Source organism: Alnus glutinosa, chromosome 1 (genome assembly GCF_958979055.1).
Source record: "Alnus glutinosa chromosome 1, dhAlnGlut1.1, whole genome shotgun sequence".
In the NCBI taxonomy this organism is placed as follows: domain Eukaryota; kingdom Viridiplantae; phylum Streptophyta; class Magnoliopsida; order Fagales; family Betulaceae; genus Alnus; species Alnus glutinosa.
In genome coordinates, this window is record NC_084886.1 from 25,051,648 (window position 1) to 25,068,027 (window position 16,380).

Genomic DNA, 16,380 nt, shown 5'->3' on the forward strand with positions numbered 1-16,380 from the left:
AAAAAAGAAAAAAAAAAAGAAAAGAAAAAAAAAAAGAAAAATGATGGGTGGCCGACCCTCCCACCAAAGAGCCGGGGGTGGCTGCAACCACCCCTGGAGTGGCCTCCAATGGTGGCCTGGCCACCCCTAAAAGCCCATCGAGGGTGGCCTGTACTAGCCCCATTGCTCTGGGGTTGGTCGCACCACCCCTGACGCCCTATGTGGTTGGCTGACCACCCCAATGGATGGTCGGCCAATCGCTGTGTAGGGGGTTGGGTTTCGTTTTTTTTTTTTTTTTTTTTTTTTAAATAAAAAAAATTGAAAGAAAATAAAAATAATATATATATATATATATATATATATATATATATATATATATATATATATTTAGAAATTGTAGTTAATTTTCGTTGGAATAGCTATTCCTCTTTTTTTTTTTTTTAAGAATTGGTATTCCTCTTCATAAAGAAATAATTATTCATATTGGAATAATCAGAATAACTATCTCAAGGAATAGATCCCTACTAAACAAAAAAAATAACTATTCCATAGAAATAATCATTCCATTCTAGAGGTCTATTCTACGAATCAAACGAGACCTAGAAATAACTATTTAATTCCTAGTAATAACTATTCCCATTTTCTAATGGAATACTCATTTCACAAACCAAACGAGGCCTTAGGTTTTTTTTTTTTTTTTTTTTTTCCAATAAATATGGTTCAAATAAAAAGACAGACAAAGGGAGGGAAATTGTGTTAGGCCGCTAAATGAGTCTTAAGGGTTTTTGTCTCTTCCATAAAACTTTGCAAGGACAAAAGAGAAAAAGAAGAAATGAAGGGCATTTGCTACCCGCGTGCTTGACATGAGAATTTTTTTATTTTTTATTTTTAAAAATTAAAGCTTTTCTTTTAAAAAAAAAAAATATAAAAAAAAATGATTCACTTTGGGGTGGTTTGAACTTGTACCTAGTACGTCATATGCCATGTAATAAACCATTGGCCATGCATATCACACATGAAAACTTTTAGAAATTTAATGGGGGGAGTTCTATATGGATATCAGGGAAGCAGCTGCATTAACACCAACATCCAAAAAGAGGAAAGGTTGCCTCGTTTGCCAACGCATTCTGTCTTTGTTTTTTGCTTCCTACCAAAAAAACAAGTAAAAACATAACAAATTTTAAACACAAAATACTCAAAAAAAAAAAAAAAAAAAAAAAAAAAAAATCAAAATTAGCTCCACTTTTATGTTACATGAAAATATTTTTACAACCAAAAAGGCAAAAGCACCTTCTAAACAAAAGTTATCAAACAAACGAGCCCATATTTACAGCCATAAACAGACCTTGGTAGGTAAACAAATGGGTGATACACGATTGGATCATTCATCCAGGTTCTCAAACTGCCCAAAAGGAAGTTGAAGTAAAACTACAGATGATTCCAGGAGTTATATGAAGCCTAATAGGCAGGGCCTACAAGAGAGAGAAGAAAGGCCCTGTAATGGCCTGATGTCTCTGAGTGCACAGCATCATTCAAACGCTTTCCATGTTTCTTCTGGTACTCCGACTTTATATACTGCATATCAATCTCAGCCCTCGTAACAATTATCCTTATAAGTGTAGTGTCGTCTGTTCCCAAACCCTTCATTGCTTTGTGCAAAACCTGCAAATTCCATTTCAAAGAAGAAAATAAAATGGAATTCAACATAACGGTTTTTCAATTATTTGCAAAAATTGTATAAATTTAGTTTATATGCGTATATAAAACTGGTCCTGTCCGCCCAAAGAGGAAAGTAAAGATTATTCCACACTTATCAGGAGCAATGACAGTGAGAGCTGAGGGTAAAGGTTGCCATGGCATGCCTGTTGCCCCGCAAGCACACACAAGCTTTGTACTGTGCCAGAACATGCTAAGCTGAGTCGTTGAGCTAATGGCTAGCTAGCAGTTATTCTGTCAAATTGAGTGTACTAGTGACAACACTGCTACCTGTCAAACCTTAGCCAGCTTCGAAACACAAGAACATGCAATGCAAATAACGGAGGTAATTTGGGTTTGACCCACAAAAAATTAAAGTGACATCCGCAAACAAGAGATTGGAGATAATAATAAGTCCACCAACATCCCTAGACCCCACATAGAAAAGAAAAAAAAAATCCTCATTTACTGTAGTAGAGATCAATTTCTTAAAAGCTTCCATAACGATGACAAACATCAAAGAAGACAAAGGGCCTCCCCATCTTAGGACACGAGAACTATAAATCCCGTCAGACTGTCGTTCACCAAGACCGAAAAACGCATATAAAAAATACAATGAGCTATCGACTTACACCATTTCTCTCCAAAACCGCACCTCCTCAACATATGCAACAAAAAACTCCAATTCACATGATCCTAAGCCTTTTCAATATCCAATTACAAAGCACACCTAGCTCCCCAGATTTGATCATGCTATCAGGGCATTCATTAGCAATGAGAACAAAATCTAGATTTCGCCTTCCTCCATTGAATGCATTTTGAGAGTTGCAATTAATCTTCTCCAGAACCATTTTCAACCTGTCGGCAAGTACTTTGACAACAATTTTGTAAACTCTTCCCACTAGACTAATAGAGCAAAAATCCTTAATATCAATAGCCCCTGATTTTTTCGAAATGAGAGCAGTGAAAGTTGCATTAAGACTTCTTTCAAACTTGCCTCTAGCATGGAAATTGTGGAAAATATTCATTATATCATATTCTAAACATCCCCACAAGCTTTGAAGAACGCCATAGAAAAACTGTTGGTGCCCGAGACCTTATTACTGTTCAAGGCTTTCACCACCTCAAAAACCTCACCTTCCTCAAACGCTCTCTCCAACCAATTAGCCTCAACCTCACTAATGGATTCAAAAGAAAGGTCATCCAACATAGGATGCCAACTAAACTGTTCAGTATACAAACTATTATATTACTGCAGAATGTGTTCTCTACTCTCTGAATGATTTGTAGAAATTGAACCTTTAACCATCAAAGATTCAGTGGAATTATTTTTTCTATTCGAATTGGCCACTCCATGGTAAAAATTTGCACTTGTCACTCTCTCTTAACCACACCGCCCTCGATTTCTGTGTACAACTCACCGCCTTCATTAGAGTAGACCTCTCCAAATCACTTATAACTCTAGCCTTCCTCAATTTCTCCTCATCACATAAAGCTCTCTCCGTCCAGAAGATTAAGATCTTGTAACTCATCCAATAGAGGCTCTTTTTTTGTCTCTCTACATTCCCAAACACCTCCTCATTCCAGATTTTAAATTAGCCTTGTGTGACAAAAGTGACTTTAAAGTCCAAGTCACCATTAAGTCACGTAACTTTTTTGTGGGACCCAGTAGCTTTCATTCTCCTTATAGGAGAATAACACTTTGTATTCAATGATTGGAAGTCCTTCTCCGTGTCAAAGAGTATTTTCCTTTACGTTGTTGTTTTGGATTGAATTATCCAACTATTGAGCCTTAGAACGAAGAGAAGCACGACAAAAAGCAAGAGAGAAAGAGAGGCTTGGTGCTGCACACTTCAGTGTTTCTCATTGTTTGTGTATCTCACAGTTTTCCTCATATTTTGTGGTGTTGCGTGGCCACTTAGAGAATTAAGAGAGTTTTCTATTATATATAATTCTCTTTTGTGTGAGAGTGAGACTTGGATGTATTGAGGTTTTGGGCTTTGAGTGATTTTCTCCTTACTACTCTTTGAACTTCATCTTTTGATAGTGAATTTCCTCCGGTCGTCTCCGCCTGTGTATGTAGTCTTGTTAAGCCAAACCATGTAAATCTTGGTGTCTTGTGTGATTGGTTTATTTTTATTCTTTTTTGCTTCTTTGGGGATCCTAAATTTATTTTGTTACAAAATTTTCAAAGCCTTAAGTGAACGAGTCAAAATGAATCTCGGAGAACCTTGAAAGTGGTAAGAAGTCCACCATTGTTTCACCCATTCCACATATCGCTCTGATTTGAACCACATATTCTCGAACATAAAATAACTTTTACCTTCGTGAAATTCTCGTCAATCAAGAAAAATGGGTAAATGATCCGAGCAAAGTCTTCGCAACCTCTTCTGGTACACTTCAGGAAACGGGAGTTCCCAATAAGGAGAGACCAGAAATTTGCCTATTCTGGACCTAGAGGGAGGATCCTAGTTGTTCAACTATGTAAAAGTTCCACCTATAAAAGAAATATCCATAACGGACTTCATTGGATCTCTCACTAGGAAAACGAGTGACGTTGAAGTCTCCCCCAATGCACCATGTCAAGTTCCACCAACTGAGCAAACCAGCAAATTCATCCCATAAAAACCTCCTATCACTATCAAAGTTAGGACCATAGATACCAGCAAAAGCCCAAGTAAATTGATCTTTGTCATTTCTAAAATAACAAGCAACAATAAACTCCCCCACACTCTTCTAATTTTTCCCCCACTCTCCTATCCCACATAAGCAAAAGCCCACCTGAAGCCTCTCTTGAGTCTTAAACAACACCAATCCACATGTTGGCAGCCCCATATCTTTCTTTGTACCATTTTAATCTTCACTGAGAGCCTTGAATTTGGAAACCAGTTCTTTTTAGTAATTATGCCAATAGGAAGAAAATCTAAGATTCTATAATAGGATATTCTGTCCTAATACCAAATTAATATAGGACAGATTAGGGAAAATCTGTCTACGTGTGGAGCTCATGTACAACATCATATTAAGATGCATCTTTACATGATTTTGACGGTAAACTCATTAGTCTTGGGTTAAAATAGTCTTTACTTTAGTCATGGCTTTGGTTATGAACATTTTTATAAGCTCCGGCAGATATGAAACTTAAAAAATTCTCCTAAATTCTAAACCCTAGACCCAAAGATTCTCTTAACTCTAAGCTGACCACAAGCACACAGACATATTCCCCAAATCTGCCATACATTACATCTCCTCTAAGTATATTATAAGTATACAATTTTTATATCCATCCTATAAACCTTACAGCAAAGATATGTAGAAAATAGAAAGAAAGGAAAAGCATCCATAAAATTTCAGAATTAATTTGTTACATTACTTCATGAGAAAACATCAGGATATTATTGGACAAAAATGTGTGGAAAAATGCAGAATTAATACCTTTGCAAAATACTTTCCCGGATGGTGAGCACATTGTAAGATAGTCAAAAGGGCATACTCAAACTGCCCAGATGTTTCTTTTTTCACTGCCTGCAGTAAGTCAAGTTTGCTTGAGAAATGGGTCAAAGGATGTCGAAGGGAAGATGGCTAAACAATGCACTATAGGCATACCTTTTTCAACGTGTTTCCAAAAATATCATGGTAAGCAGAATCAACTGCAGCCAAATGTGCCCTGCTTCTTTCACTGAAAATGTGTATGAAAGTCTTCTCATCAGTTCCCAGTCTCTTCTCCCCAGCTTTAAAGAGAGCTTTTGCATCCTTCTCTACCATCACCTTATCAACTTCCAGGCCTTCATAGCGTGGTGTAGTTACATATGCAAGCAGTAACTATACAGAGATGATTTAAATCATGACACTGATTATTTAAATACTGAAAATCCAAACAAGATCATCAATTCAGATTGATTTTTGCCCGTCCATGGTGGGAGAGGGGCGGTTAAGTGTCTGGTGCTGAACTATATTCCTTATAAATTGACAAAACCCCCTATTGCTTGCAACAGAACATCTATGTACAGAGCACCAAGTAAGTAAAAGATATTGATGAGACATTAAAGAATGATAACTTTATTTCTGATTTATTCAACTCTTTCTTTCCCTTTATACACCAACATGTGGATGTTCATACACCCTTTAGAAACACATTATTGTTTCTTCTAACTCATACAGCAAGAGAAACAATTATAGTTCTGAAGCATATTCTCTCCTACATCATGTTCTAATTAGGTTTCCATAGACAAAAATTTAGCAGAAATCAGTGCAGTCCTCTCTGGGTTGACTTGGAAATAGAACATTTTTGCACCCATTGCATACATAAAGATCAAATGGTTTAGTGATACAGCTAACTTAAACACAAACTTTCTTTCAACGTGCTACTTTTACTAAAAGTTTTGCACAGAGCCTCAAAGAAGATTGTAATTTGATCCATGTAGGTAATAGAGAACTTATCATATACGATATCTAGAAGTAAAAAACTACAAAGAATGAATTGAACTGCATAACTATTTAGCTAGAGACTGGAGAATTAAGCAACTTAATAACAACATAACCACAGAGAGAGAGAGAGAGAGAGAGAGAGAGAGAGAGAGAGGATGACCTTTTTATGATCTCCAGAGGCTTGAAATTCAATGTCATGCTCAAGGTAAGTACCAAATTTTGCAAAATAAACTTGTCTAAATTGTTGAATCTGGGATGGGGTTCGAGAACATATTACTTCAGTAGCCGCTTGGAGATCAATAATGTTACCACTTAAGGCTTGCCTCACTATGGTAGCATCCCGTGCTGCAGGATCATGCATCCAGAGTACAACTGCTCTCTGACACAAACCCAAAACATAAAAACAAAAAATGTAAGCGAGGACCCAAAATAAGAGCAGAAGCTTGTTAGTGGAATACAACTTGCACATTTGCAAGAGAGAGAGGGATCAACCTGTTACTAATGCATGGTTTTTATTTTTTATTTTTTATTTTTTTTAAAAAAAGTAGTAAACATAAGGAATATTTGCAGAAAAAGTGGGAAGAAATCACCGAAAAGCTTCCCATATACCTTGACATTGCCACTAAGCTCTGAAGATAAGCGTTTGTCAAGGTCCCCAGAATATATGGTTCTATATTCTTGTTGAATGAGAGCACGCTGTGTTGCATCCCGATGAGCAAGAATATTGATAACTGCTGCAGTGTCACAGCCAAATCCTGCAAAGAAGATAGATGAGTCTAAAAACAAATAACTAAATAAAGAGCATAAATTTCAGAACCAATTACATTCGGGTTATATTTCTCACTAACTATTGTAAAAACTTCTTGCTTAAAATGAAATAAGATTGCTTATTAATGGAGCAGGACTCTATTATAAGGAGCATGGATATGTATATGAAAAAGGAAGGTTAATTGTAGGATTGATGCTGCATGGTCCGATGTCATATGTAAAGTGGACAAATGAGCCAAGAAACAGACATTTCATTTCTTCTTCTGTAGCTTGATTGCTCCCATATTTTTGGCAGTCACTCCAACTTTAAAAACTGGATTGGGTGAACGTGAACTCTATCACTACTGTTCCCTTTTTTTCATCTAATGGAGGAGCTTTGCAGACCCCCACCACAGATATGATGACTAATGTAGGTTAAATTGGTTACAAAGTTTCAGTTTATTATTAGATTTTCAATTAAAGCATTAAATACCAACAAAAAGGAGGCCGATAATGGATAACATGGCATGAAAGATTCTCTAGCACATGAACAGAGAGATATCAAAATACTAAACTATCTTCCATTATCTAAGAAGGGGAGTGGTTTTGGCCTTATGCTCGCTCGGATATTCTGGTTAGCATTCAAAGTCAGCTCCCATCAGTGAAGATTGGTGGGGAGGATCTGCCTGTCTGGAAGTCTAAAAAAGGTATATATAATTGTGCAGAAACTTGGGACTCTTTGAGGATGAAGGAAACCAGTGTGAATTGGTGGAAGATTGTATGGTTTTCAGTGGCTATACCTCGGCACTCTTTCATGCTTTGGCTGGTGCTTAGAGATGCGTTGATTACTAAGGAAAGAATGTGCAAATGGGGCTATGAGGGTGATTGTTTGTGCTCTTTCTGCCGTGGAAAACTTGAGAATCGGGAGCACCTATTTTTCAGGTGTAGTTTCAGTAGCTGGGTGTGGAGGAATTTAATGAAGGATTGCTTGGTGTCTCATCCGGTTGAGGGATGGGAAGAAGTTGCTGAGTGGAGCGCAACTCATTTGAAAGTTGAAGGACTTAAAACCAGATTATGCAAGCTTAGTCTTGGGGCTGTTGTTTATCACCTTTGGCTTCATTGGAATAATTTGATTCTTGGCAACAAGCTAAGTTCAGAGGAGTCCCTCATTGCCAAAATCAAATGGGAAGTTACATCGAGGCTTATGGGGAAGGGAAAGTACCGGACTGCTGAGAATTGTCGTCTTATCCTGAAGAGGCTGTTTTGTGTTTTGTTGTTTGGTTGTTTTGTCTCTGCATTGTTTCTGCAGTAGATTTGTTTTGTGTGTAAGGGTTGTTGTTTCTTGTTACTCTTTTTCTTTGTTGTATGCCCTTTTGGGTGGATTGTTCCGGCTTTTCTGGAGTGTGGTAGTTGTGTTTGGTTTTATAAAGTTCTTATTCATCCAAAAATAAAAAAAAGAACAGAGAGATATCAAGATTATGCTAACATCTACTTCAATCAATGTAAACATGCTCACAAGATTTTAAGTTTTTCCATCATATTTGTCAGTGCACAGAGAGAGAGAGAGAGAGAGAGAGAACAAAAGGAGAGGATCTCAAAAGCAACACAAAAGGAAAGAGGCCATCAAGATTCCACATTTGACGGTACTCTTTATATGTAACAGGTCTTTTAAGTGTTTAGGATTTTAGGGAAGAAATAGAGATATTTATTAGGAAGAAAGAAATATAAGATTATGAGAAAATGGAATATTACTGTATATTACTGAATATTACTGATAATTCGGCAAGGAATTTGATTGTTGCACTACAAGCTCACACCATGGGACCTACCAACCTCACATAATGAGGCCCACCTTATATGAGGGGTTTTTGTGCCCATATTATGGACTTGTAGTGCAAGTAACATTTTCCATTCGGCAATTTGGAGGATGCCAAAACCTCCCTCGACTAATCAAATCACAATTCTCAACAGCTCGTTTCTGTCTCTTACCCGCTGGACTAATATACTGCCCAAACCAGGTATTACAAATTACAAAACGCATATAAAAGCCTTAAAATGACTAGGCTGAAAGAAGACAAAAAAAAAAGGACTAAGCATAACACATAAAACGCACAATAGAAGTGCTCCCAAAACGCAGCCGTTTAGCATTAGAGAGGTTGAACCCAGCTGGCTCCCAAACCTCCATCCGCATGCTGCCACGTATCCCCTTATCCTCTAAGTCTGATCCACCACTTCTCACTTCAGTTCCAAGCTTCCACCTTTCAATCTATCCCCCAAAGCTCCACCAACAAGCCTCAGGGAAATACCGGTGACATTATACCATAACAGCATTTAAGCCTAATTTGAGCACAGGATTTTCTTATTTAATTGCTGAACTAAAATTGATGGATTGTGCTGACAGATCAAACATAGTGAAATAAACAAAAAACACAAAATTCAATTTCATTTCGTAAAATAGAAAACGTATTTAAGCGAAACTTTCTAATTGAATATAGAGGAAACGCGTTTCGAATGACTTTTCCGAGAACTGTTCTAAAAGAATACGGCAGAAATTTCATGTGTACTTTACTTTTTCTTTTTTTCAAAATCGGTAATAAAGAAGGGATTTGCCAGAAATTCATGAAATAAAAAGTTTACATTTTTCAAACGCGTTGAAATTCTTCGACTAAACGCTTTCCACGTCATTTTACATTTTAGACAGGAAAAATAAAAACCAAATCCGCTTTGGATTCTTCCACCACCAAATCTCACTCTCTCTCTCTCTCTCGCCCTTTTTTTCTTTTTCTTTTTTTGTCTTTTGCTTTAATGTTTTTATCTATAGAGAAACAAGAAAACCCTGAAAAGCAAAGGGCAAAAAAGACAAAGAAGGAGAGAGCAGGAAGATCTGCAATGTTACGAAAATACTCAAACACAAAAATTTGGACAAAGCAAGCAAAGAGATTTGTACCTTTGAAAGCACGGTAGAGTTGGACAGCGTCATCACGAGGCGAAGTTAGAACCGGAGGTATGGTCACGGTAGACATTCTCTCTCCCTCTTTCTCTCTCTCTCTCTCTCCTCCCAAAGATTAGAATTGAAACCTTGGGAAGCAGGGGAAGGATTCACTTTTATTTGAAGAAAGGCCTGGTTTCAAAAAAAAAAAGAGAAAAAAAAGGCCTTTTCTTTCCATTCGCCCAATAAATACACGACAACAAACTCGCATTTGTTGTTTTTATTGACCGTTTTCGTAAAAGCAGTTCAACTTTCAACGAACTGTCAAACCAAAAACACTGACAGGTTGCGTGTGAACACATTGACTACCAAAACATAAAGAGAAATGCTACAACATCTCTTAGTATTCTTTTGGTGTTCTTCTAAAATGACAAATGACATAGATGTAATTAAAAAATTACATCTATATCTTTTTGGATGGCACAGATGTAATTTTTCAATAAAAAATTACATCTATATCATTTTAAGAGAACACCAAACAAACAAAGAGATGCTCTAGCATTCCTCAAACAAAAAAGCGTGTTTACCTGGCCTTCTTTTAAACGCCAAGAAAATCGTGTATCGTATGGGGCGGGCTTACCGCGTATCGGTCGGGAGTGATATTTTTTGGCGCAAAATAAGCGCTAGGAAATTTTATACATTTCCTCCCATTCACATTTGAAGTGTGGGTACAATTTCTGGCATGGCCTTGTTCTTCACGTCTTCTAATAGCTGCTAAACAGATAATGTCAAGAGAACACGTTGGGTGACCGATTATGGGCAGCTTGGTTGGATATCAGACCAAGCCGAGTTCAGGGTAGCTGAAAAGAAGGGAAAGTTAGCTGAAATGGTGGGAGGCGTGAGATTGCAAGTTACCAGGAAGAGGCATGATAAACACGTGGGTAGTACAGTTAGTATCCTCTACAATTTTAACAAAATTTGAAATTTTCAAATTGTATGAATTCAAGCCCTTTTTTACATCGAATTACATGAAAAATGCTACACATTAAAAATATGACATGTTATCAAGACCAAAAAAAAAAAAAAAAATCATTTCAAAAGGCATTTTTTTTTTTTCACGTTTGAAGAGATGCTTCTTTTTTACTAAACCAAAAGATAGTTTTTTGCTCAAAGCTTTTATACGACATGGTGTGTTTGGTTCATATAAAAAGTTGAATAAAGTTGAATAATATTCAATTTTTTTTCAAAAATAAATCATATTTTATTTAACTTTTTCAAATTTTTTCAAATTTTATCTCACAAAGTCAAACCTCGTAATTCGCACAATGTATTCGAATAATATTCGTATTCAACACCCAAACGGACCATTAAGAACCTGAAAAAAAATATATTCAATTCTCATTGTTAACATGTTACATTTTTGATATGTAGCATTTTTCATGTCGTTCGATGCATGAAACAATTTAAATTCATATAATTTGAGAATCTCAAATTTTTTTTTTTAAAATTATAGGAAATCCTGACCCAATGAAATAGTTAGTGTTAACTGCATTATGTTAGTTGTATTCTAGAAGAGTTGCTTATTGGTTAGTGGTCAGACGTGGGCTGGAGTAGTGGGCCACGTTATGTTATGCTAGTAGTGGGTCAGTTTATTATAACCAATATTTCCTTAATGGGTCAGTAGCCAAGTCATGAGCTGCTAGTTATCATTTGTATTTAAACCTAATAGTTGATATGAATGCATTATCCAAAGTATTATCTTTAAGTATTTCCTCTTAATTGTGAGTTTGAGTGAAAAAAAGAGATTGACCCCTTTAAGTGTCGAAGTGCTTTTAATTATCAGTTTATTTACATTAAAATACCTAGGTTCATAACAAGTGGTATTAAAGCAGTGTTCCTGCAACATGGCGAAAGGTACACGAGCCTAGCAAGCTGAAATATTGGCAACTCTCAAAGATACTGTAGCTCAACATGCTACCATGTTGGCTGACATCCTGAACCAGTTGGGAAGTTTAGCTTCTAGTTATGCAGCTCTCTGAAAAAACAACTATCCAACAGAAACTAAAAATGTGAACAAGGAGCATGGGGAGTCTAGTGGAGAAAATGTTGGGTCAAGTAATCCATTCTTAGAAGGAGGTATCCAAGCTCAGGCCTTAAAGTTGGATTTTTCCAAATTTGATGGGATTGATCCAATTGATTGGATCCAGAAGGCACAACAATTCTTTGCTTACGACAATGTGCAGGATAATTAAAAAGGGCCCATTGCAGCTTTTCATATGGAAGGAAAGGCATTTACTTGGTACAATTGGCTAATTGATTCAGGTCATAATGAGTACAAATAATGTATATTTGGACCCTTTAATTTGCATTTGCTAAATCTTTAGCTTTGTTAATTTCTGACGTTTTTGGTTAGTTTTGGCGTTTTAGTATTTTGCAGGTCATTGAGAGAAAATTGCGGTAAACTTTTAGAACCCATGGAAGCGCGACACTAGGGCTGACCTGGCAGTATTTACCTTTGCTTGCCCCTGCTCGTGCAACCCACGAGACATCTTAGATTAAAAACATGTGGAAGCAGAATTTAAATTAAGAAAACGTGCGGCGCCATTTAATTTAAGGGAAGATTTTGTCTTGATTTAAAGAAAATTGTGATGCACCATATTTTGATTGTGCTAAGGGCACGCACGTCTTTTATGGAGGATTGAGAGAGCATCTTAACCCATGCACAAAGGGTAGCATAGCATGGAATGAACGTGAACAAAGGGAATGGAATGATAGGAACCCACAGTAATTGAAACAGAATTTATATATATTGAAGATAGTGAACTCCAATTAGGGGATGGAGACAAACCACATAGACAATCGCCCAATTACAAACTCAATACTTGGACCTTGCTACCAGCCTTTAGCCATATACTACTCACACATAACTACCCACTACGTAAGGAAACTGCCACTCTACACTACTCTACCCACGTTGACTAGTCGTGGGTACCCATGACAGCAATAACTAATGTTAATAAAACATAACTAAAGCACTACAGCACCCACTACCCCATATCACTTAGAGACCCATTTTGCTTAAGAGACCCAACAGCCAAGTAACTTGGTGTAGACGTGGAGTCCTACGTGGGACTCCATCATTCGCCCTCCCTTGAAGAAGAACCTTGTCCTCAAGGTTCATGTGTGGAAATTGATGAGGGGTTCAACCTCTTCGGTGCCGCGCTTACAACCCACAATTTTGGTGTCGCCATTTTCGAACTCCTCAAACATTTCCTCCGTTGCAGAAACCTCAATAGAGAGTGCTTGAGGTGTTTGGCAACGATGTCCTGGTGTGAACTTTTCATTGCAACTGAAACACAAGCCTTTCTCCATTCATTTCTGTATCTCTTCCCACGATAGTTTCTTGGCAGCACCCGATGAATATGGGCGTGTAGTATGTGTTGAGTACCTAGCTAAATATGTCGACACAGGGGCTTGCCTTCTTCCGATTTCTAGAGAGATTATCGTCTCTCATCCTCATTAGCTCGATGGCGTCACGTTGGGTCTTTAATTGGTTTGAACATTCGTACAGCCGATACAATATCCTTTTTTAACCCTCCAAGGAATGTTCCCACAAGTGCCTTTTGGGGCCATCCATCCACCCGGTTGGCCAATTGCTCAAATTCCTGTAAATACTCCTACAATGTTCCTTCTTGTTGGATTCTTGAGAGTGTCTCGTCATAATCCTCAATTTCGGTAGGACCGAATCGGATCAATAACTCTTTTCCAAATACTTGCCACGTAATGGGCAATTGACTCTCCTTGTACACCTTCTTCATCCAATGCCACCATTGATTGGGCTCGTTCTCTAAACGGAAGGCAGCCAATGATACCCTTTGTTCTTCCGGTGTTTGCTTGTAAGTATTGAACTACCCGGTCCAACTAAATTGTGGGATCATCACCCGAATAACGAGGAAAATTCAGTTTAGCAAAACCATTTGACCCCTTGGATCCATATGAATGCCCGAAGGAATTTTCTCCCGACATGTGCATGGATACCTTCTCAAAAGACTTGGAGATCATCTCCTTAAGCTCCCAAAAATTGGCCTGTGAGTCCATACTCATTTTTTGCATTTCATCTTTCAAATCATGGAATTCAAATTCCAATTTCTCGATGCGATCTTTGTTGGTAGCAATGCTCTGATACCAAGTTGATAGGAACCCATGGTAGTTGAAACAGAATTTAGATATATTGAAGATAGTGAACTCCAATTAGGGGATGGAGACAAACCACATAAACAATGGTCTGATTACAAATTCAATACCTGAACCTTGCTACCAGCCTTTAGTCATATACTACTCACACATAACTGCCCACTACATAAGGAAACTGTCACTCTACACTACTCTACCCACGTTGACTAGTCGTGGGTACCCATGACAGCAATAACTAATGTTAATAAAACATAACTAAAGCACTACAGCGCCCACTACCCATATCACTTAGAGACTTACGTTGTTAAGAAACCCCCAATAACCAAGTAACTTGGTGTAGACGTGGAGTCCTACGTGGGACTCCATCAGGGAAGCACCGAGAGACGCGTTTTTGTTTAGGAAGGCTTGCCAGCACATTTTACTTTCCAAACCTGGCAGCATACTCTTCTTTAGGAAAGCTTCACAGCACCGAACACGACGTGGGAAGAAGACACGAGCTATTTCAAAACCCAGCAGCCGTGCTTGAGGGATATATTGGAAAGATCGATCCTTCCTAAACTGGCAGAGAGAAAACATGAAAGTACGTAGCTGGTAGCATCGAGATTTTTTTCCATATTAAATTGAATCCATGCATGCACTTGAAGACCTAGAGCATCGAAACATGAGGCAGCAGCTGTGCGTGAGGTGGCAAGACAAAAACTTCTTTCCAAAATGAGCACCGAACAGGAAAGAAGCACAAACACGTGCGGCGCAAGCTCCAGGAGCACCAAACCAAGAGGCACGTTCTCTTCTTTCTAAACCTAATAGCTATGCACGAGAACTGGAGCAAGGAAGATGCACGTCTCTTTTACACAGGTAAAAGCTTCATTTTGAGTTTTATGTTGTAAACCTAGTTATATATATATGTGTGTGTGTGTGTGTGTTGTTTTCGAGAGGGTGTGAGGGGCTGTGAACGTTTAACAGTGGCAGCTCAGACTTATTGGTTTTTTTCTTTACTCTGTGTGTGTGTGTGTGTGTTGTTTTTGAGAGGGTCTGGGGGGCTGTGAACATGTAACAGCGGCATCTCAGGCTTATTGGTTTCTTTCTTTACACGTCTTCTTAGAGTTTCGGTTTGTAAGTTCTCTTTACGTTATTTCTCCTTGCATTATTTTCTTTTGTCTTTCGATTTTCATGTTTTCAATTCAAGCTAGTGCATTGAATTTAGTCGTAAGAGGCTATATCTTCAACTAAGGTTGAAGATGAAACCTCATCATTGATAACGCATGTTTCTGTTATTTTATTTATATAACTCCGATGTTTAATCAAAATATTGTTCAAGTTCAATTCTGTTAATTGGTTTATCTCTTTTGATTGAATATTTGATTGTCACAAGTTGGATATTCAATGTGTTTCAACCAATAGATACATCGAATAATTTAATTGAGAAATGATATCCATTGTGATTTGTTTATCAAACGGATACAATGGATGATTTGATTTCAATTGAATATTTGTTGTGATTTGTTATTGAGTTGGATTCATTAAATGATTCAATATAAATTTTTAAGGAACTTTGAACAATGAATAAGGCTTGGTTGTTTATCGGGTTTATAAAAAAGGGATTTGATTCTTGCACTACACCATCACAACAAGTGCATAACAACCCCTCACATGAGGGTGGGCCCTAGTGTGTGGAGCCCACCCTCATATGAGGGGTTGTTGTGCACTTTTTGTATTGGTGTTGTAAATCTAATATTTTCAATAAATAAAATACAAGAACTTGTTGTTTGATTTGGCGAGGAAGATTCTAAAATCTTAGTTTATTATTATTATTATTATTATTATTATTATTATTATTTTTATCAATTGTTCTTTATCAATTTTAATTTAGTTTATTATTTTGCATAAAAATCCCAAAAAATTTGGAACTAGGTTAAAATAGAAATTAATTTTTACAATGCAACTCCTTGTGGATTCGACCTTACACTTGCACATACACTATATTGCAAACGATTCGTGCGCTTGCTAGTATTTTAAAACTCACAATAAGATTTTGGCGCCGTTGCCAGGGAATATGTTAATTTGTGAAAATTAATTTTTGTTTGAATTAATTTTATTTTTCTACTAATTTAGGTAGATTTTTGTTACAATTTTATTTTTTCAATTTTTGTTTTATTGTCCATTTTATTTGTTTCTGTTTTATTGTCTAAAAAAAATAAATTTGCAATTTCTTTGTGGCTTATTTTTGTTAGTGTTTTATTTCTGCTTTTCATTATCTTTAGTTTGTTTTTCTTCTTTCTTTGTAATGTTTTTATTTTTGTTTAGTTAAGTTTATTTTGAGCACTTGTTGTTGGTGTCTGCTTGGTCAAAGATCCTTGAACTTAGAGTTGATACATTTAGATCCTGAATTAGAAAGGACTCTTAGGAGA

General features: G+C 37.0%; 1 protein-coding gene across 1 annotated transcript; it reads right to left on the reverse strand.

Annotated features, from left to right (window-relative positions):
- Positions 1-1,202: 1,202 nt before the first annotated feature.
- On the reverse strand, positions 1,203-10,018 carry LOC133877821 (annexin D5). Its single transcript, XM_062316249.1, has 6 exons — positions 9,797-10,018; positions 6,712-6,857; positions 6,263-6,481; positions 5,281-5,496; positions 5,110-5,199; positions 1,203-1,641 (listed from the first exon to the last, which is right to left on the reverse strand). Exons 1-6 carry the CDS (start codon positions 9,870-9,872, stop codon positions 1,438-1,440), a joined length of 951 nt encoding a protein of 316 aa, XP_062172233.1. The 5' UTR covers positions 9,873-10,018; the 3' UTR covers positions 1,203-1,437.
- Between the last annotated feature and the right edge of the window lie 6,362 nt (positions 10,019-16,380).

What these genes read in the sequence shown, in the direction of transcription:
- LOC133877821 (XM_062316249.1), bottom strand. Translation starts at nt 9,872, where the DNA reads ATGTCTACCGTGACCATACCTCCGGTTCTAACTTCGCCTCGTGATGAC. An exon ending in AGCTTAGTGGCAATGTCAAG is followed by an intron (nt 6,482 to 6,711) that starts GTATATGGGAAG and finishes GGTTTGTGTCAG; the next exon opens with AGAGCAGTTGTACTCTGGAT. An exon ending in CCTCTGGAGATCATAAAAAG is followed by an intron (nt 5,497 to 6,262) that starts GTCATCCTCTCT and finishes ATCTCTGTATAG; the next exon opens with TTACTGCTTGCATATGTAAC.